General features: G+C 45.0%; 1 protein-coding gene and 1 long non-coding RNA gene across 7 annotated transcripts in view; one reads left to right on the forward strand and one right to left on the reverse strand.

The window, feature by feature from the left end:
* The window catches only part of LOC118384047 (ecto-NOX disulfide-thiol exchanger 2-like), a 317,169-nt gene that overhangs the window by 108,050 nt on the left and 187,699 nt on the right, over positions 1-21,420 (reverse strand). For all 5 annotated transcript variants that reach the window (XM_052512566.1, XM_052512574.1, XM_052512561.1 and 2 more), the window contains one exon: positions 5,922-6,053. In XM_052512566.1, the coding sequence (XP_052368526.1) occupies positions 5,922-6,053 (132 nt within the window). The remainder of the gene's footprint in view (positions 1-5,921; positions 6,054-21,420) is intronic.
* On the forward strand, positions 463-4,183 carry LOC127926955 (uncharacterized). Of its 2 annotated transcripts, none has more exons than XR_008125668.1 (3): positions 463-984; positions 1,031-1,145; positions 3,693-4,183. It is a non-coding gene; the product is annotated as an uncharacterized LOC127926955 (long non-coding RNA). The 2 variants fall into 2 exon arrangements; XR_008125676.1 differs by having other exon boundaries at positions 3,716-4,183.

Consider the following 21,420-nt stretch of genomic DNA (forward strand, 5'->3'; position numbering starts at 1 on the left):
GGTTATAGCTACATCAGGGTAGGGTTATAGCTACAGCAGGGGTAGGGTTATAGCTACAGTAGAGGTAGGGTTATAGCTACAGCAGAGGTAGGGTTATAGCTACAGCAGAGGTAGGGTTATAGCTACAGCAGAGGTAGGGTAATAGCTACAGCAGAGGTAGGGTTATATCTACAGCAGAGGTGGGCTTATAGATACAGCAGAGCTAGGGTTATAGCTACAGCAGAGCTAGGGTTATAGCTACAGCAGAGGTAGGGTTATAGCTACAGCAGAGCTAGGGTTATAGCTACAGCAGAGGTAGGGTTATAGCTACAGCAGAGGTAGGGTTATAGCTACAGCAGAGGTAGGGTTATAGCTACAGCAGAGGTAGGGTTATAGCTACAGCAGAGGTAGGGTTATAGCTACAGCAGAGGTAGGGTTATAGCTACAGCAGAGGTAGGGTTATAGCTACAGCAGAGCTAGGGTTATAGCTACAGCAGAGGTAGGGTTATAGCTACAGCAGAGGTAGGGTTATAACTACAGCAGAGGTAGGGTTATAGCTACAGCAGAGGTAGGGTTATAGCTACAGCAGAGGTAGGGTTATAGCTACAGCAGAGGTAGGGTTATAGCTACAGCAGAGGTAGGGTTATAGCTACAGCAGAGGTAGGGTTATAGCTACAGCAGAGGTAGGGTTATAGCTACAGCAGAGGTAGGGTTATAGCTACAGCAGAGGTAGGGTTATAGCTACAGCAGAGGTAGGGTTATAGCTACAGCAGAGGTAGGGTAATAGCTACAGCAGAGGTAGGGTTATATCTACAGCAGAGGTGGGCTTATAGATACAGCAGAGCTAGGGTTATAGCTACAGCAGAGCTAGGGTTATAGCTACAGCAGAGGTAGGGTAATAGCTACAGCAGAGGTAGGGTTATATCTACAGCAGAGGTGGGCTTATAGATACAGCAGAGCTAGGGTTATAGCTACAGCAGAGCTAGGGTTATAACTACAGCAGAGGTAGGGTTATAGCTACAGCAGAGCTAGGGTTATAGCTACAGCAGAGCTAGGGTTATAGCTACAGCAGAGCTAGGGTTATAGCTACAGCAGAGCTAGGGTTATAGCTACAGCAGAGCTAGGGTTATAGCTACAGCAGAGCTAGGGTTATAGCTACAGCAGAGGTAGGGTTATAGCTACAGCAGAGGTAGGGTTATAGCTACAGCAGAGGTAGGGTTATAGCTACAGCAGAGGTAGGGTTATAGCTACAGCAGAGGTAGGGTTATAGCTACAGCAGAGGTAGGGTTATAGCTACAGCAGAGGTAGGGTTATAGCTACAGCAGAGGTAGGGTTATAGCTACAGCAGAGGTAGGGTTATAGCTACAGCAGAGGTAGGATTATAGCTACAGCAGAGGTAGGGTTATAGCTACAGCAGAGGTAGGGTTATAGCTACAGCAGAGTTAGGGTTATAGCTACAGCAGAGGTAGGGTTATAGCTACAGCAGAGGTAGGGTTATAACTACAGCAGAGGTAGGGTTATAGCTACAGCAGAGGTAGGGTTATAGCTACAGCAGAGGTAGGGTTATAACTACAGCAGAGGTAGGGTTATAGCTACAGCAGAGGTAGGGTTATAGCTACAGCAGAGGTAGGGTTATAGCTACAGCAGAGGTAGGGTTATAGCTACAGCAGAGGTAGGGTTATAGCTACAGCAGAGGTAGGGTTATAACTACAGCAGAGGTAGGGTTATAGCTACAGCAGAGGTAGGGTTATAGCTACAGCAGAGGTAGGGTTATAGCTACAGCAGAGGTAGGGTTATAGCTACAGCAGAGGTAGGGTTATAGCTACAGCAGAGGTAGGGTTATAGCTACAGCAGGGGTAGGGTTATAGCTACAGCAGAGGTAGGGTTATAGCTACAGCAGAGGTAGGGTTATAGCTACAGCAGAGGTAGGGTTATAGCTACAGCAGAGGTAGGGTTATAGCTACAGCAGAGGTAGGGTTATAGCTACAGCAGAGGTAGGGTTATAGCTACAGCAGAGGTGGGCTTATAGATACAGCAGAGCTAGGGTTATAGCTACAGCAGAGCTAGGGTTATAACTACAGCAGAGGTAGGGTTATAGCTACAGCAGAGGTAGGGTTATAGCTACAGCAGAGCTAGGGTTATAGCTACAGCAGAGGTAGGGTTATAGCTACAGCAGAGCTAGGGTTTAGCTACAGCAGAGCTAGGGTTATAGCAGCAGAGCTAGGGTTATAGCTACAGCAGAGCTAGGGTTATAGCTACAGCAGAGCTAGGGTTATACAGCAGAGCTAGGGTAATAGCTACAGCAGAGGTAGGGTTATATACAGCTAGGGTTATAGCTACAGCAGAGGTGGGGTTATAGCTACAGCAGAGCTAGGGTTATAGCTACAGCAGAGGTAGGGTTTATAGCTACAGCAGAGGTAGGGTTATAGCTACAGCAGAGGTAGGGTTATAGCTACAGCAGAGGTAGGGTTATAGCTACAGCAGAGGTAGGGTTATAGCTACAGCAGAGCTAGGGTTATAGCTACAGCAGGGGTAGGGTTATAGCTACAGCAGAGGTAGGGTTATAGCTACAGCAGAGGTAGGGTTATAGCTACAGCAGAGGTAGGGTTATAGCTACAGATCAGAGGTAGGGTTATAGCTACAGCAGAGGTAGGGTTATAGCTACAGCAGAGGTAGGGTTATAGCTACAGCAGAGGTAGGGTTATAGCTACAGCAGAGGTAGGGTTATAGCTACAGCAGAGGTAGGGTTATAGCTACAGCAGAGGTAGGGTTATAGCTACAGCAGAGGTAGGGTTATAGCTACAGCAGAGGTAGGGTTATAGCTACAGCAGAGGTAGGGTTATAGCTACAGCAGAGGTAGGGTTATAGCTACAGCAGAGGTAGGGTTATAGCTACAGCAGAGGTAGGGTTATAGCTACAGCAGAGGTAGGGTTATAGCTACAGCAGAGGTAGGGTTATAGCTACAGCAGAGGTAGGGTTATAGCTACAGCAGAGGTAGGGTTATAGCTACAGCAGAGGTAGGGTTATAGCTACAGCAGAGGTAGGGTTATAGCTACAGCAGATGTAGGGTTATAGCTACAGCAGAGGTAGGGTTATAGCTACAGCAGAGGTAGGGTTATAGCTACAGCAGGGGTAGGGTTATAGCTACAGCAGAGGTAGGGTTATAGCTACAGCAGAGGTAGGGTTATAGCTACAGCAGAGGTAGGGTTATAGCTACAGCAGAGCTAGGGTTAAAACTACAGTAGAGCTAGGGTTATAACTACAGCAGAGCTAGGGTTATAACTACAGTAGAGCTAGGGTTATAGCTACAGCAGAGGTAGGGTTATAGCTACAGCAGAGCTAGGGTTAAAGCTACAGCAGACAGTAGAGCTAGGGTTAAAACTACAGCAGAGCTAGGGTTATAACTACAGCAGAGCTAGGTTATAGCTACAGCAGAGGTAGGGTTATAACTACAGCAGAGGTAGGGTTATAGCTACAGCAGAGGTAGGGTTATAGCTACAGCAGAGGTAGGGTTATAGCTACAGCAGAGGTAGGGTTATAGCTACAGCAGAGGTAGGGTTATAGCTACAGCAGAGGTAGGGTTATAGCTACAGCAGAGGTAGGGTTATAGCTACAGCAGAGGTAGGGTTATAGCTACAGCAGAGGTAGGGTTATAGCTACAGCAGAGGTAGGGTTATAGCTACAGCAGAGGTAGGGTTATAGCTACAGCAGAGCTAGGGTTATAGCTACAGCAGAGCTAGGGTTATAGCTACAGCAGAGCTAGGGTTATAGCTACAGCAGAGCTAGGGTTATAGCTACAGCAGAGCTAGGGTTATAGCTACAGCAGAGGTAGGGTTATAGCTACAGCAGAGGTAGGGTTATAGCTACAGCAGAGGTAGGGTTATAGCTACAGCAGAGGTAGGGTTATAGCTACAGCAGAGGTAGGGTTATAGCTACAGCAGAGGTAGGGTTATAGCTACAGCAGAGGTAGGGTTATAGCTACAGCAGAGGTAGGGTTATAGCTACATCAGGGGTAGGGTTATAGCTACATCAGGGGTAGGGTTATAGCTACATCAGGGGTAGGGTTATAGCTACATCAGGGGTAGGGTTATAGCTACAGCAGAGGTAGGGTTATAACTACAGCAGAGGTAGGGTTATAGCTACAGCAGAGGTAGGGTTATAGCTAGATCAGGGGTAGGGTTATAGCTACAGCAGAGGTAGGGTTATAGCTACAGCAGAGGTAGGGTTATAGCTACAGCAGAGGTAGGGTTATAGCTACAGCAGAGGTAGGGTTATAGCTACAGCAGAGCTAGGGTTATAGCTACAGCAGAGGTAGGGTTATAGCTACAGCAGAGGTAGGGTTATAGCTACAGCAGAGGTAGGGTTATAGCTACAGCAGAGGTAGGGTTATAGCTACAGCAGAGGTAGGGTTATAGCTACAGCAGAGGTAGGGTTATAGCTACAGCAGAGGTAGGGTTATAGCTACAGCAGAGGTAGGGTTATAGCTACAGCAGAGGTAGGGTTATAGCTACAGCAGAGGTAGGGTTATAGCTACAGCAGAGGTAGGGTTATAGCTACAGCAGAGGTAGGGTTATAGCTACAGCAGATGTAGGGTTATAGCTACAGCAGATGTAGGGTTATAGCTACAGCAGAGGTAGTGTTATAGCTACAGCAGGGGTAGGGTTATAGCTACAGCAGAGGTAGGGTTATAGCTACAGCAGAGGTAGGGTTATAGCTACAGCAGAGGTAGGGTTATAGCTACAGCAGAGCTAGGGTTAAAACTACAGTAGAGCTAGGGTTATAACTACAGTAGAGCTAGGGTTATAGCTACAGCAGAGCTGCTAGGGTTATAGCTACAGCAGAGCTGCTAGGGTTATAGCTACAGCAGAGCTAGGGTTAAAACTACAGTAGAGCTAGGGTTAAAACTACAGTAGAGCTAGGGTTATAACTACAGCAGAGGTAGGGTTATAACTACAGCAGAGGTAGGGTTATAACTACAGCAGAGGTAGGATTATAGCTACAGCAGAGGTAGGGTTATAGCTACAGCAGAGGTAGGGTTATAGCTACAGCAGAGGTAGGGTTATAGCTACAGCAGAGGTAGGGTTATAGCTACAGCAGAGGTAGGGTTATAGCTACAGCAGAGGTAGGGTTATAGCTACAGCAGAGGTAGGGTTATAGCTACAGCAGATGTAGGGTTATAGCTACAGCAGATGTAGGGTTATAGCTACAGCAGGGGTAGGGTTATAGCTACAGCAGGGTACAGCAGAGTAGGGTTATAGCTACAGCAGGGTAGGGTTATAGCTACAGCAGAGGTAGGGTTATAGCTACAGCAGAGGTAGGGTTATAGCTACAGCAGAGGTAGGGTTATAGCTACAGCAGAGGTAGGGTTATAGCTACAGCAGAGCTAGGGTTAAAACTACAGTAGAGCTAGGGTTATAACTACAGTAGAGCTAGGGTTATAACTACAGTAGAGCTAGGGTTATAGCTACAGCAGAGCTGCTAGGGTTATAGCTACAGCAGAGCTAGGGTTAAAACTACAGTAGAGCTAGGGTTAAAACTACAGTAGAGCTAGGGTTATAACTACAGCAGAGGTAGGGTTATAACTACAGCAGAGGTAGGATTATAGCTACAGCAGAGGTAGGATTATAGCTACAGCAGAGGTAGGATTATAGCTACAGCAGAGGTAGGGTTATAGCTACAGCAGAGGTAGGGTTATAGCTACAGCAGAGGTAGGGTTATAGCTACAGCAGAGGTAGGGTTATAGCTACAGCAGAGGTAGGGTTATAACTACAGCAGAGGTACGGTTATAACTACAGTAGAGGTAGGGTTATAACTACAGCAGAGGTACGGTTATAACTACAGTAGCGGTACGGTTATAACTACAGTAGAGGTACGATTATGACTACAGTAGAGGTACGATTATAACTCCAGTAGAGGTATGATTAGGATTAAATGACCCATACCTGACATAAGGGGCTGTCCTGTCATGTTCATGGGAGCCATGCCAAGGTTGTTCATAGCGGTGGCCCAGGCGTTGGGGTCTGACATGGGCATCGGCATGGGGTTGGAGTCCATGGACATGTTACGAATCCCTTCTGCAAAGAGAGAGAGAGTCAGTCAGAATACAGTACAATCAGATAGACTAAAATCCCCTTTGGCTGCTTAGTATCATTCCCTTACATTTCCTCTTTAATAGCTTATATAATCCTCCCTGTAAGATGTTACAACAAAAATAATGTGTTTTTATTAATGTCTGGCAAAAGCAGAGCAGAACAATTCCTATTTGTGCTTCGAGGGATGAGAGGTCAACTGTCCAGTGACACAGTCTTTAACATTCTATTCAGAGTGGAGGGATGAGAGGCCATCTGTCCAGTGAGACAGTCTTTAACATTCTATTCAGAGCGGAGGGATGAGAGGCCATCTGTCCAGTGAGACAGTCTTTAACATTCTATTCAGAGCGGAGGGATGAGAGGCCATCTGTCCAGTGAGACAGTCTTTTAACATTCTATTCAGAGCGGAGGGATGAGAGGCCATCTGTCCAGTGAGACAGTCTAACATTCTATTCAGAGTGGAGGGATGAGAGGCCATCTGTCCAGTGAGACAGTCTAACATTATACAGCCATCTGTCCAGTGAGACAGTTAACATTCTATTCAGAGTGGAGGGATGAGAGGCCATCTGTCCAGGGATGAGACAGTCTTTAACATTCTATTCAGAGTGGAGGGATGAGAGGCCATCTGTCCAGTGAGACAGTCTAACATTATATTCAGAGTGGAGGGATGAGAGGCCATCTGTCTTTAACATTATATTCCAGCCATCTGTCCAGTGAGACAGTCTAACATTCTATTCAGAGTGGAGGGATGAGAGGCCATCTGTCCAGTGAGACAGTCTTTAACATTATATTCAGAGTGGAGGGATGAGAGGCCATCTGTCCAGTGAGACAGTCTAACATTATATTCAGAGTGGAGGGATGAGAGGCCATCTGTCCAGTGAGACAGTCTTTAACATTATATTCAGAGTGGAGGGATGAGAGGCCATCTGTCCAGTGAGACAGTCTAACATTATATTCAGAGTGGAGGGATGAGAGGCCATCTCAGTGAGACAGTAACATTATATTCAGAGTGGAGGGATGAGGCCACAGTGAGACAGTCTTTTACATTATATTCAGAGTGGAGGGATGAGAGGCCATCTGTCCAGTGAGACAGTCTTTTACATTCTATTCAGAGCAGAGGGATGAGAGGCCATCTGTCCAGTGAGACAGTCTAACATTATATTCAGAGTGGAGGGATGAGAGGCCATCTGTCCAGTGAGACAGTCTTTTACATTATATTCAGAGTGGAGGGATGAGAGGCCATCTGTCCAGTGAGACAGTCTTTTACATTCTATTCAGAGCGGAGGGATGAGAGGCCATCTGTCCAGTGAGACAGTCTAACATTATATTCAGAGTGGAGGGATGAGAGGCCATCTGTCCAGTGAGACAGTCTTTTACATTCTATTCAGAGCGGAGGGATGAGAGGCCATCTGTCCAGTGAGACAGTCTTTTACATTCTATTCAGAGCGGAGGGATGAGAGGCCATCTGTCCAGTGAGACAGTCTTTAACATTATATTCAGAGCGGAGGGATGAGAGGCCATCTGTCCAGTGAGACAGTCTTTTACATTCTATTCAGAGGTTTTTAGCATTCATTCCCCTCTTGGCTGAACTTCCTCTGACCTCTTGTAAGAGAGGGCCTCCTGATGATGCTGCTTCTCTTCCCTGACCGACACTACAAACTCTCAGAATGAACAACAGTACTACCACAACACACTCCTCAGATAGAATCTACACAATAACACTTCAGTAAAAGAGCAGGGCTAGTTTATGTTTCTTTGTCACGGTCAATTTAGGGGAATAAAGCTCACGAAAAGAAGATTACTAGCTTTGGTACTAAGCAAAAGGCCATTTCTAAAGCAGTCGGTCATTCAAAACTTGAAAAAAAAAAATCAATGGCCTAATATTACAGACACACACATCAATTCAGACAACCCCAGGGAAAGCAGTCTGGTTTTCTGCCAAGATCCCTACAGTAAAATACCCCAAGTAAAAAAGAACGTATCACACATTCAACCCCAGCCTATTCCTCCCATCTAAACCATTTCACAACTCTAAATGGACTTTCTGGCTCTCATTTCTTTTACCTGTCCCTCTGACAGACGGTAAAGTGTGTTGACTGGCTGTGGCACTGAACTGCTCTCCTGCCTCATGATGCCAAAACAAACAGTTGGTGATGATGAGAACAACACTTCACACACCTCAAAGGTCACTGTGATCTGCTAACACTGATGCTGTGTGTGTGTGCGTGCGTGTGTGTACACGTGCACGCTCGCGCCCTGTCTAATCACTTGAGCAGCAGACTGATTGGTCTGAGGTAGCTGAGGGTCTGGTATAATAAAGGACCAACGATGTTATCTCTGTCTGGTATAATAAAGGACCAACGATGTTATCTCTGTCTGGTATAATAAAGGACCAACGATGTTATCTCTGTCTGGTATAATAAAGGACCAACGATGTTATCTCTGTCTGGTATAATAAAGGACCAACGATGTTATCTCTGTCTGGTATAATAAAGGACCAACGATGTTATCTCTGTCTGGTATAATAAAGGACCAACGATGTTATCTCTGTCTGGTATAATAAAGGACCAACGATGTTATCTCTGTCTGGTATAATAAAGGACCAACGATGTTATCTCTGTCTGGTATAATAAAGGAACAACAATGTTATCTCTGTCTGGTATAATAAAGGACTAATGATGTTCTCTGTCTGGTATAATAAAGGACTAATGATGTTCTCTGTCTGGTATAATAAAGGACTAATGATGTTCTCTGTCCCCTGCATCCCCGATGCTGTCATTACACTCTCATATCTGGGTTTCCATGACAAAGGCTGACAGACCTGATCTACAAAAAGAGTCAGTCTACTTTCTCAGAAAGCTGGGATATTAATGTTGACTGTGCTATCCTGACTCCGTTTTACAAATCTTTCATTGAGACTATTTGAGCCAAGCCACCCCCTGTACCCAGACTGAACAACTCTCCTATGGGTGCAGGTATAAGGCACCCACCGGCAACAAAAACACAACTAGACAATCATTTGTGCCAGGTGTGTTATCCCTCCTAAATAGCTTGTCTAATGTTCCTATCCACACAGTAAGGCCAGCAGGCTAGTCTCTTTATTGGTATGCAACTTGTGTATTTTGTACTGTCAGTTTGTTTTCTACTGTATTTAAAGACCACTTTAAACATGTACATGATACTGCAACAACATTTCCACATGGGGACAATAAAGTCAGTGAAGTCTCAATGACCAGTCAAACAAACAGGGCACAAATGCCAGGAAGAAGACAGAACATGAGTCAGTTTAGAAACGGACACAAATGTTCAGCTTAAAAGCGTCTCAGTTTACCCGAAAGGGTCAATTTACACCCACAGGGCCACTGTCTCGCAAAGGGTCATGACTAGAGGTCGACCGATTAATCGGAATGGCCGATTAATTAGGGCCGATTTCAAGTTTTCATAACAATCGGAAATCTGAATTTTTGGGCACCAATTTCCAATTATTAAAAAATATATATTTTTATACCTTTTATTTAACTAGGCAAGTCAGTTAAGAACACATTCTTATTTTCATTGACTGCTAGGAACTGTGGGTTAACTGCCTTGTTCAGGGGCAGAACAACAGATTTTCACCTTGTCAGCTCAGGGATTCCAATCTTGCAATCGCACAGTTAACTAGTCCAACGCTCTAACCATTGCACTCCACGAGTAGCCTGCCTGTTACGCGAATGCAGTAGAAGCCAAGGTAAATTGCTAGCTAGCATTAAACTTATCTTATAAAAAACAATCAATCATAATCACTAGTTATAACTACTAATCCAATTTAGCAGGCAATATTAACCAGGTGAAATTGTGTCATTTCTCTTGCGTTCCTTGCACGCAGAGTCAGGGTACATGCAACAGTTTGGCCTACCTGGCTCATTGCGAACTAATTTGCAAGAATTGTACGTAATTATGAAATACATTGAAGGTTGTGCAATGTAACAAGAATATTATTTAGACTTAGGGATGCCACAAGTTAGATAAAACACAGAACGGTTCCGTATTTCACTGAAATAAATGTTTTTTTTTCTCGAAATGATATTTTCCGGATTTGATCATGTTAATGACCAAAGGCTCGTATTTCTGTGTGTAATTATGTTATAATTAAGTGTGATTTGATAGAGCAGTCTGACTGAGCAGCAGCAGGCCCGTAATCATTCATTCAAACAGCACTTTCGTGTGTTTTGCCAGCAGCTCTTCGCAAGCACAGCGCTGTTTATGACTTCAAGCCTATCAGCCTAATGGCTGGTGTAACCAATGTGAAATGGCGAGCTAGTTAGCTGGGTGTGCGCTAATACTGTTTCAAACGTCACTCGCTTTTAGATTTGGAGTAGTTATTCCCCTTGCACGGAAAGGAGCGATGGGTTTTGTGGAGGGATGGGTAACGATGCTTCGAGTGTGGCTGTTGTCGATGTGTTCCTGGTTCGAGCCCAGGTAGGGGCGAGGAGGGGGACAGAAGCTATACTGTTACACTGACAATACTATAGTGCCTATATCCAATAGTCAAAGGTGTATGAAATACAAATGGTATAGAGAGAAATAGTCCTATACATACTACACTGCTTAAAGAAATAAAGGGAACACTTAAGCAACACAATGTAACTCCAAGTCAATCACACTTCTGTGAAATCAAACTGTCCACTTAGGAAGCAACACTGATTGACAATAAATGTCACATGCTGTTGTGCAAATGGAATAGACAACAGGTGGAAATTATAGGCAATTAGCAAGACACCACCAATGAAGGAGTGGTTCTGCAGGTGGTGACCACAGACCACTTCTCAGTTCCTATGCTTCCTGGCTGATGTTTTGGTCACTTTTGAACGCTGGCGGTGCTTTCACTCTAGTGGTAGCATGAGACGGAGTTTACAACCCACACAAGTGGCTCAGGTAGTGCAGCTCATCCAGGATGGCACATCAATGCGAGCTGTGGCAAGAAGGTTTGCGGTGTCTGTCAGCGTAGTGTCCAGAGCATGGAGGCGCTACCAGGAGACAGGCCAGTACATAAGGAGACGTGGAGGAGACCGTAGGAGGGCAACAACCCAGCAGCAGGACCGCTACCTCCGCCTTTGTGCAAGGAAGAGCAGGAGGAGCACTGCCAGAGCCCTGCAAAATGACCTCCAGCAGGCCACAAATGTGCATGTGTGCTCAAACGGTCAGAAACAGACTCCATGAGGGTGGTATGAGGGCCCGACGTCAGCAGGGGGTGGTTGTGCTTACAGCCCAACACCGTGTAGGACGTTTGGCATTTTGCCAGAGAACACAAAGATTGGCAAATTCGCCACTGGCGCCCTGTGCTCTTCACAGATTAAAGCAGGTTCACACTGAGCACATGTGACAGACGTGACAGAGTCTGGAGACGCCGTAGAGAACGTTCTGCTGCCTGCAACATCCTCCAGCATGACCGGTTTGGCGGTGGGTCAGTCATGGTGTGGGGTGGCATTTCTTTGGGGGGGCCGCACAACCCTCAATGTGCTCGCCAGAGGCAGCCTGACTGCCATTAGGTACCGAGATGAGATCCTCAGACCCCTTGTGAGACCATATGCTGGTGCGGTTGGCCCTGGGTTCCTACTAATGCAAGACAATGCTAGACCTCATGTGGCTGGAGTGTGTCAGCAGTTCCTGCAAGAGGAAGGCATTGATGCTATGGACTGGCCCGCCCGTTCCCCAGACCTGAATCCAATTGAGCACATCTGGGACATCATGTCTCATGTCTCGCTCCATCCACCAGCTTTAGTCCAGGTCTGGGAGGAGATCCCTCAGGAGACCATCCGCCACCTCAGGAGCATGCCCAGGCGTTGTAGGGAGGTCATACAGGCACGTGGAGGCCACACACACTACTGAGCCTCATTTTGACTTGTTTTAAGGAAATTACATCAAAGTTGGATTCAGCCTGTAGTGTGGTTTTCCACTTTAATTTTGAGTGCGACTCCAAATCCAGACCTCCATGGGTTGATAAATTTGATCTAGAATGTGTTATTTTAGTGTTTCCTTTATTTTTTTGAGCAGTGTATATTAACTACAACCTAAAACCTCTTACCATGGAATATTGAAGTCTCATGTTAAAAGGAACCACCAACTTTCATATGTTCTCATGTTCTGAGCAAGGAACTTAAACGTTAGCTTTTTTACATGGCACACATTTTTACATGGCACATATTACTTTCTTCTCCAACACTTCGTTATTGCATTATTTAAACCAAATTAATTGTTTCATTACTTATTTGAGGCCAAATTGATTTGATTGATGTTTTATATTAAGTTAAAATAAGTGTTAATTCAGTATTGTTGTAATTGTCATTATTACACAAAAAAACAATCGGCCAATTAATCGGTAGCGGCTTTTTGGGTCCTCCAATAATCTGTATTGGCGTTGAAAAATCATAATCTGTCTACCTCTAGTCATGACACATCCACAGGGCCACTGTCTCTCAAAGGATACCGATGCATCCATACTGTTTAGCTCATTACAGGAGGCCTTGGTTGTCTTAGGAGTTCTGATCTTATCAGGTTGATAGTTATCTAAGGTCTGAAGGCTTTGAGAGAGAGTTAAAGTGCTGGTTGAGGTCAAGGTTACCCTCATGCCCTGTAATGATAAGATGTCGTGGAGGAAATGTCCACAGTGCCTCACTCGTTCCCCCCTGCGTCCCTCCCTCCCTCCCTCCTTCCATCCCTCCCTCCCTGGGCGCTGGCCTCCTGGGATTTAGAGCAGGGGTGTCAAACTCATTTCGCATCGTGGGCCACATACGGCCTAGGGAGATGTCAAGTGGGCCGGACCATTAAAATTATACCATACTCTGCTATAAATAACCAAAATATCATGTCTTTCCTTTGTTTTGGTGTAAAGAAGCACAAGAACATTAGGAAAATATTGAAATTTAATGAACTATCCTTTTACAAAACATTTCATGAAACACCTCATATTTCCTTAGACAAATGTGCAATTTACTTTTATCATTCACAAATATGCATTGCAACTGATCCCACTGATTGTACAAAGGCACAAAACTTTAATTGGTACTGAAAAATATAGTAATGCACTTTAAGATTAAATGAGACTTTTAAAGAAAGGAATTTTTAAACCACTTACACATACGCATATAAAATCTAAATGTAATCCCTGCGTACACCTTACAAACTAAGGAGAGTGATTTTAAATGTGTAATGAAGAAAGTGTTCGCCTGTCCTGTAAATCTGTAAACTTCATACATGAAACATACATACACATACAATACATACTGAAAATGTATGGAGTTGTATGAACAGTAGAATTCCATCACACAACTTTTGTTTTGAAGCTGCTGACTAACATTAAAGTGCACATTTTTAAATCACCACAGTAAGGATTCATCTTCACAGAGCTGTATTCTTTCAATGCAAACAGTATCTAAGGCAGCATTTTAAAGGTGTTAGTCTAGTCTGGACTTGTATTTGTACCTGAAACTTGGCATCTTTTGGCCTGTACAAGTGCATCAACACCAGGTGTCATGTCCTGACTAGCTGTCACTTTCAGAATGTCATTTAAGTGCTTGTTTGTGAGCCTTGAACGCATTTTTGTTTTATTGATATTCATCACTGAGAAAATTTGTTCACAAAGGTAGGTTGTCCCAAACATGCACAAAATTTTAGCAGCCAGGGCTGTTAATTTGGGGTACCCTGGTAGTAGATACTGATAAAATCTGTCCAGACCTAGAGGCAAATTTGCCCTTCAAATCTGCCGAGTATTCCTCGTCAGGCTAATATTGGCAAAAGCTTGTCGCTTCTCGGGACATACAAGTTCAGCCGCCTTCATCATGCATCGTTTAACAAAGTCACTGTCGGAATACGGCTTCGATGCTAATGCTATTTCGCTAGCAATTAGGTAGCTGGCTTTACCGCTGCTTCACTGACTTCTCGGCTCTGGATGAAAGTTGACTGCTGTTTCCTCAGACCCGCCAGCAACGTTAATCTTATCTCTTCTCAGTTGTCCTTGCAAGCCGTCATATTTTTTTCGCTGTGATGAGTCTCGTAGTGGCGTCGAATATTTTATTCCTTCAATACCGAAACTTGTTGCAAACACACCAAGCACAAAGGTTTTCCGTGCATCTCTGTAAATAAATAGGACGTGGTCCATTTTTCTTTGAAAATTCTACACTCCTTATCTACTTTTCTCCGTTTGGATAACGACATTTTGGCTAATGATATTAACAACGTCGTAACAAGCAGCAGATGGCGCATTGATACCGTCTGCTGTTTTCAGTCTGTCTCAGTGATGCGGCTTGTCTTCTACTCTGATGGAAAGAGTGCGCCCTTAGCGGATAATCCATGAATTGCAGCGAATTAAAAATATTAATTCCATGTCTTTTATGCATTTTTTCCACTTTCAAATTATCCTGCGGGCCTGATCGAACCTCCTTGGGGGCCGGTTCCGGCCCGCGGGCCTATGTTTGACACCCCTGATTTAGAGCTTCATAGAGTGACCTTGAGACCAGAGCTCTGGCAAGGCTCCCCTCAGCTCCCTTCCACTCAATCACAGCCACACAGAGCAGAAGGAGTGTGTCTGAATAGAAATCAGCAGTGGAAAGATCAACACTAGCGCACACACACACACGCTCACACGCTCACACACACACACATGCTCGCTGGCCCAACCAGAAGACATTTCAGCCAGTGAAAATACACATCCGTCATCACGAGAAGGGCTGAATGCGTCTGATTGAACACATGTTATACCAGTTCTCTTGTTTTTAATGATTCAATTCCTAACATTAGGCAGGAATTGATTCAATGTGTAAGCTCTACTGAACATGTTACTGTCATCAATTCAAGGTCAAATGAGGCAGAAGAAAATTAATTGTGATGAAATTGTGTTACGATACCGATGGCTCTATTTCCTGTTGGCGTTAAGTACGCACGCTCGTCTGCAATTTCTACCTGTTAAAGCCGGCACTTCTATTCTATTTTCAAACCCTAGTGATAATTTAACTGTCTTATATGAGCTCGCTTACAATGAGGTGGGAGAGGTGGAAATATCTGAGGTGTGTCCTTAAAAATGTGAGCCAAAGTGACAATTTCAGTATGCGCTGGTAGGGATATTTCAGACCAACCGAAAGCTGGCCTTAGCATTAATCCGGTTAGTTGTGGCATTGATTTTGACAGCGGAAGCGCAGCCTATTCAGTTGTGATGCACAGTGAACATATTCACATGAAGTGCTTTTTGTGTCTGTAAACAAATGTTTTTTCCCCATTTAGTTTAGATTTGATTAAAACTTCCTCTCAATGAAGAGTTTGGCAGTAGTGACACAGTGAGTGCACATCCCCTTTATATATGTGCCAAAGTAATGGCATAAGAAACACTGCCACAGGCCTTACTGGCCATCGAGCTGCAGTAAAGGGCTTTTAAAAGAAATAAAAGGCTCCCCCAGGGTGCTGATAGGAAATGAATCCATTTTAAGGCCTATTGGCTGGAGGCCTCCCAGCAGGCCAAGAGAAGCTCAGGGACATTTAGTTTACAATGGGCAAGGTCTTAACTGCTAACAGGCCAATTACAGCCTTTTTACAAAGAAAGGCCTCCTGGACACAATCATGGTCACATACCGACAGGGAAGGAAGACTGCACTCAGGACTAACTGATGGAGAGAATGGGAGAATGGAGGAGGAGCGAGAAAGAAAGAGTATGGTCTTACAGTGGGGCAAAAAAGTATTTAGTCACTTAAAAAGATGAGAGGCCTGTAATTTTCATCATAGGCACACTTCAACTATGACAGACAAAATGAGAAAAAAAAATCCTGAAAATCAAATTGTAGGATTTTTAATGAATTTATTTGCAAATTATGGTGGAAAATAAGTATTTGGTCACCTACAAACAAGCAAGATTTCTGCCTCTCACAGACCTGTAACTTCTTCTTTAAGAGGCTCCTCTGTCCTCCACTCGTTACCTGTATTAATGGCACCTGTTCGAACTTGTTATCAGTATAAAAGACACCTGTCCACAACCTCAAACAGTCACACACACATTTTTAGAAATGTTTGCAAATTAATACAAATAAAAACATGACATATCACATTTCAATAAGTATTCAGACCCTTTACTTAGTACTTGTTGAAGCACCTTTGGCAGCGATTACAGTCTCGAGTCTTCTCGGGTATGATGCTACAAGCTTGGCACACCTGTATTTGGGGATTTTCTCCCATTCTTCTCTGCAGATCCTCTCAAGCTCTGTCAGGTTGAATGGGGAGCATAGCTAAACAGTTATTTTCAGGTCTCTCCAGAGATGTTAAATTAGGTTCAAGTCCAGGCTCTGGTTGGGCCAATCAAGGACATTCAGACTTGTTCCGAAGCCATTCCTGCATTTTCTTGGCTGTTAGGGTCATTGTCCTGCTGGAAGGTGAATCTTCGCCCACAGGTCCTGAGCACTCTGGAGCAGGTTTTCATCAAGGAGCTCTCTGTACTTTGCTCCGTTCATCTTTCCCTTGATCCTGATTGGTCTCCTAATCCCTGCGGATGAAAAACATCCCCACAGCATGAGGTTGCCAGCACCATGCTTGACCATAGGAATGGTGCCAGGTTTCCTCCAGATGTGACGCTTGGCTTCAAAAGTTGGCACACTTAGTCATTCCAGGGCGTTTTAACATTTTTAATTTATTTTTTACTATATTCTAGATTGTAGGAGGGGTCGGGGTCTCAAGTTACTGTTGTGAGTTACAAGGTGCAAGTTAGACATTTGGTTCTGCAGTCACTCAATTAGCCCATGTCAGCAACAAAAACATGTGACTGAAATTAGTCTAGCAGCCGGGGTGGGGCCCATTGATCATCAGTTATCATATTAAGAGCAGCAAACATTTGCCTCCACCCTATTGCAAAATGTGTAGAATTGCATTAAATTAGTTAGACGGGGGATGTTGGTACGCAGAACCACGAGACACTGCGGCACCGCATGATGAGTTCAGGTTTTTGTGGCCCCCACCCCCATCACAGTTGGTCACCCCTGGTGCAACTAATGGCAAACTGCATGCATTCTCTATGCGAATCTGGACCGTCCACAAAGAGCATCTGATCTGATGATAGTTTGTCAGAAAAGTGAAATGCCTGATTACAAATAATTAGGGGTTATATCAACCTCCAATTATGAAAATGGCCTTTAAATTTGTCCTTGCTGAACAGAACAGTGGTGGGTGAAATGGTGTTGTATCTAATTCATTTCCATTGCATGTCTGTAAATCACAAAGAAAAACACCCAAGACATTAGATGTCTGTGATTTCCTCTGAATAGGAGTTCTGGGTCCTTACACTCACAGCATGAATCACAATATAGGAGGAAGAAGAGGCGGCCATTTTCATTCAAACACAAATTCAAATCACTAAGATTAGTGATGCCAGGCCATCCTTACGTGTGAAAAACCCTCACCAGGGAGAATAAAATGCATGGTGAAATAGCTTGTTGGAGTGGATGGATGTCTGTTTAACCTTAATCTAGTGGATGCAGATCAATGTGTTTCTGCCCTGTCTTCTGTTTGTGTCAGAGATTCCCTCCACCTGAATCCAACACAACTAAATCAGCAAGGTGGGCAGCCTGGATTCAACTATATAATGTTTCTGTATTTTATAACTTGAGAGCTTTGGAAACTGTAACGATTTCCACATGAGATCCACCTAAAGGAATATGCACACACGCACACTCACCCACAATGCTTAATAATGTATGAGTGAACTCGTCACTCCTTTCATCTCTTAATGATATAGGAATCTTAGGGCATTTCTCATTAGCAGTGGAGCTGGGAGGGATCCCTCAAAGTGGGGTGTAGACAACAGATCTGTTCACAAAGGATGAGGGCCAGTGAAAGAGTTCAGACAGAAGTAGCTGATAGTTGCAGCCTGAGGACGCATATCTCTCTGCACCACGAAATTCCTCGGCCTGATCCTGCCAAGCTTTCAGAGGGTAAAGGGTCTTCATCTCTCTCTCCCTCCCTCATCAAGGGTCTCCCCCATCTCTCCCTCCCTCATCAAGGGCCTCCCCCATCTCCCCCTCCCTCATCAATGGTCTCCCCCATCTCCCCCATCAAGGGTCTCCCCCATCTCTCCCTCCCTCATCAAGGGTCTCCCCCATCTATCCCTCCCCCATCAAGGGCCTCCCCCATCTCCCCTTCCCTCATCAATGGTCTCCCCCATCTCCCTCATCAATGGTCTCCCCCATCTCCCTCTCGCTCATCAAGGGTCTCCCCCATCTCTCCCTCCCTCATCAAGGGTCTCCCCCATCTCTCCCGCCCTCATCAAGGGTCTCCCCCATCTCTCCCTCCCTCATCAAGGGTCTCCCCCATCTCTCCCTCCCTCATCAAGGGTCTCCCCATCTCTCCCTCCCTCATCAAGGGTCTCCCCATCTCTCCCTCCCTCATCCACGGTCTCCCCCATCTCCCTCATCAAGGGTCTCCCCCATCTTTCTCCCTCATCCAGGGTCTCCATCGCTCTCCCTCATCAAGGGTCTCCTCCATCTCTCTCCCTCATCAAGGGTCTCCTCCATCTCTCTCCCTCATCAAGGGTCTCCTCCATCTCTCCCCCATCTCTCCCTCCCTCATCCAGGGTCTCCATCGCTCTCCCTCATCCAGGGTCTCCATCGCTCTCCCTCATCCAGGGTCTCCTCCATCTCTCTCCCTCATCAAGGGTCTCCTCCATCTCTCTCCCCAATCTCTCTCCCCCATCAAGGGTCTCCTCCATCGCTCTCCCTCATCAAGGGTCTCCTCCATCTCTCTCCCTCATCAAGGGTCTCCTCCATCTCTCTCCCTCATCAAGGGTCTCCTCCATCTCTCTCCCTCATCAAAGGTCTCCTCCATCTCTCTCACTCATCAAGGGTCTCCTCCATCTCTCTCACTCATCAAGGGTCTCCCCCATCTCTCTCCCTCATCAAGGGTCTCCCCCATCTCTCCCTCCCTCATCAAGGGTCTCCCCCATCTCTCTCCCTCATCAAGGGTCTCCCCCATCTCTCCCTCCCTCATCAAGGGTCTCCCCATCTCTCCCTCCCTCATCAAGGGTCTCCCCATCTCTCCCTCCCTCATCAAGGGCCTCCATCTCTCTCCCTCATCAAGGGCCTCCATCTCTCTCCCTCATCAAGGGTCTCCCCATCTCTCTCCCTCATCAAGGGTCTCCCCCATCTCTCTCCCTCATCAAGGGTCTCCCATCTCTCTCTCCCCCATCAAGCGTCTCCTCCATCTCTCCGCCCCATCAAGCGTCGGGCGCGCGAGAGAGAGAACGGGCAATAAAACCATCCCACGTTCACGTCAATAAAACCATCCCACGTTCAACGTCAATAAAACCATCCCACGTTCAACGTCAATAAAACCATCCCACGTTCAACGTCAATAAAACCATCCCACATTCACATCAATAAAACCATCCCACGTTCAACGTCAATAAAACCATCCCACGTTCACGTCAATAAAACCATCCCACGTTCACGTCAATAAAACCATCCCACGTTCACGTCAATAAAACCATCCCACATTAACGTCAATAAAACCATCCCACGTTCACGTCAATAAAACCATCCCACGTTCACGTCAATAAAACCATCCCACGTTCACGTCAATAAAACCATCCCACGTTCACGTCAATAAAACCATCCCACGTTCAACGTCAATAAAACCATCCCACGTTCAACGTCAATAAAACCATCCCACGTTCAACGTCAATAAAACCATCCCACATTCACATCAATAAAACCATCCCACGTTCAACGTCAATAAAACCATCCCACGTTCACGTCAATAAAACCATCCCACGTTCACGTCAATAAAACCATCCCACGTTCACGTCAATAAAACCATCCCACATTAACGTCAATAAAACCATCCCACGTTCACGTCAATAAAACCATCCCACGTTCACGTCAATAAAACCATCCCACGTTCACGTCAATAAAACCATCCCACATTAACGTCAATAAAACCATCCCACATTCACATCAATAAAACCATCCCACATTCACGTCAAAACCATCCCACGTTCACGTCAATAAAACCATCCCACGTTCACGTCAATAAAACCATCCCACGTTCACGTCAATAAAACCATCCCACGTTCACGTCAATAAAACCATCCCACGTTCACGTCAATAAAACCATCCCACATTAACGTCAATAAAACCATCCCACATTAACGTCAATAAAACCATCCCACATTAACGTCAATAAAACCATCCCACATTCACATCAATAAAACCATCCCACATTCACATCAATAAAACCATCCCACATTCACATCAATAAAACCATCCCACGTTCACGTCAATAAAACCATCCCACGTTCACGTCAATAAAACCATCCCACGTTCACGTCAATAAAACCATCCCACATTCACGTCAATAAAACCATCCCACGTTCACGTCAATAAAACCATCCCACATTCACGTCAATAAAACCATCCCACGTTCACGTCAATAAAACCATCCCACGTTCACGTCAATAAAACCATCCCACGTTCACGTCAATAAAACCATCCCACGTTCACGTCAATAAAACCATCCCACGTTCACGTCAATAAAACCATCCCACGTTCACGTCAATAAAACCATCCCACGTTCACATCAATAAAATCATCCCACATTCACATCAATAAAACCATCCCACGTTCACGTCAATAAAACCATCTCACGTTCACGTCAATAAAACCATCCCACGTTCAACGTCAATAAAACCATCCCACGTTCACGTCAATAAAACCATCCCACATTCACATCAATAAAACCATTCCACATTCACATCAATAAAACCATCCCACATTCACATAATTTGTGATGTTCTAAACTGCTCAGATACTCTTACCAACTGCTTATGATGTTCTAGTACCCAATAAATTTTGCCCAGCAGGGCTTCAGTCATTCTCATAATAAGAAGGCTCTCTGTTGAGACAGTCACATGGTCAGGGTAACTAGCTATCTTGGGGGAATAGAGACTTCAAAAGAGACAAGTATACACTGATTAATTGATCATGTTTCAGTGCTTTTCAATCCTTATCCCTCAGTCAGCTTCCATATCTGAAAAAAGAACATACATGCATGAACTGCCACACACACACCCACACAAAATAACAGGCATTGCGCACAGATACAGAAACAGACCACACAAACACACTCAGAAACACACAAAGATAGATATGAGTGCTCCTTGTCTCCATCTTTGATGTCTATCTCAGCTCACTGGATCTGAATCAACACTGACAGATGACTGGTTAATAGACCATTAATGTAGAAATGAGAGAGGTGTGGGCTGAGCTGCTAGTTCCCAATGAGAGAGGAGTGGGATGAGCTGCTAGTTCCCAATGAGAGAGGAGTGGGATGAGCTGCTAGTTCCCAATGA

Source organism: Oncorhynchus keta, chromosome 4 (genome assembly GCF_023373465.1).
Source record: "Oncorhynchus keta strain PuntledgeMale-10-30-2019 chromosome 4, Oket_V2, whole genome shotgun sequence".
NCBI classification, from domain to species: domain Eukaryota; kingdom Metazoa; phylum Chordata; class Actinopteri; order Salmoniformes; family Salmonidae; genus Oncorhynchus; species Oncorhynchus keta.